At 38.9% G+C, this 1,063-nt stretch overlaps 1 protein-coding gene across 1 annotated transcript in view; it reads right to left on the reverse strand.

Annotated features, from left to right (window-relative positions):
• The window catches only part of CSUI_005662 (cgmp-dependent protein kinase), a gene marked incomplete at its 3' end in the record, with an annotated part of 24,627 nt that overhangs the window by 4,736 nt on the left and 18,828 nt on the right, over positions 1 to 1,063 (reverse strand). The window contains exons 11-12 of the mRNA XM_068065832.1: positions 855 to 1,021; positions 269 to 335 (exon numbers count right to left, since the gene is read on the reverse strand). Coding sequence (XP_067922183.1) covers positions 269 to 335; positions 855 to 1,021 — 234 coding nt within the window. The remainder of the gene's footprint in view (positions 1 to 268; positions 336 to 854; positions 1,022 to 1,063) is intronic.

The following is a 1,063-nucleotide window of genomic DNA, read 5'->3' on the forward strand; positions in this document are numbered from 1 at the left end:
ATAGAGATGAAAGGTGAGAAAGAAAAGGCCCTCTCAGTCAGCCATCTTGGAGTGCAGACATTTGCATGAATGAATATGAAAGAAATCTTACACCTGTAGACATTACAAACCAAAGAAAAGCATCGATTCTCGGGGTGACCTGGTCTATCATCTATCTTTATATCTCTATCTANNAAGAAGAAGAAGAAGAAGACAGCGAAGAAAGAAGAAAGAAAGTAAGAAAGGCTTGAGAAGGAGAGAGAGAAAGAAAAGAAGGTGAGAGACTTACAGCTTTAATGATAAAGAACCTTGTACCTCTCTCGCCTTCCTTTATGATATACTCCCCAGACATATACCTACACACATAGAGAAACATATCAAATACACATACATAAATAGATTCAGAATTGATAGATTAAAGATAGATAGAATAAAGATAGATAGCTTGAAGATAGATAGATTGAAGAGAGATAGATTAAAGATAGATAGAGAGGTATAGATGGGTAGCGGATGGAGAGAAGAGCGTGTAGATTCTATCTGAGAATGAGGCCTGCACGAGAGGGATGAGTAGAGACAGAGAGAGACGACAGCAACAATAGAGATGAAGAAGAGATATATATAGGAAGAGAGAGAGGCTTTGAGATAGAGTCTAAATATCCATGGAGATAAGAAGAAGAGATGGTAGAGATGGAGATGCTTATCAAGAGAGAGGACGATCGAAAGATCGCTTGTACGACACCTACATACGCCTTCCTTTCCACACAAGAAGAGAGGAGACAGTTGCGCTGAGTAGAAGGATCACTATGAGAGATAGAAGAAGAAGAAGAATCTCTATCTATGAAAGTATCTTTCTCTTATCTTTCTTGTTGGTGTACCTGACAGTTTTGAAGGCCTTAATGAGGAGAGACATCTGCTGATCAGAGAGATATCTGAAAATGTACATCTTTCGAATGATCGTTCTCTTATTGTTGAAGTCTAGCGTCTCATCTATATCCTCCCCCCCTAAAGTCGCCGTCAAAACTGAAGACGTGAACAACGCCAGCTAAATAAGAAAAAGACAACGAAAAGAAAGAGTGAGAAAGAA

The sequence above is a fragment of the Cystoisospora suis genome (genome assembly GCF_002600585.1).
Source record: "Cystoisospora suis strain Wien I chromosome Unknown contig_2743, whole genome shotgun sequence".
In the NCBI taxonomy this organism is placed as follows: domain Eukaryota; phylum Apicomplexa; class Conoidasida; order Eucoccidiorida; family Sarcocystidae; genus Cystoisospora; species Cystoisospora suis.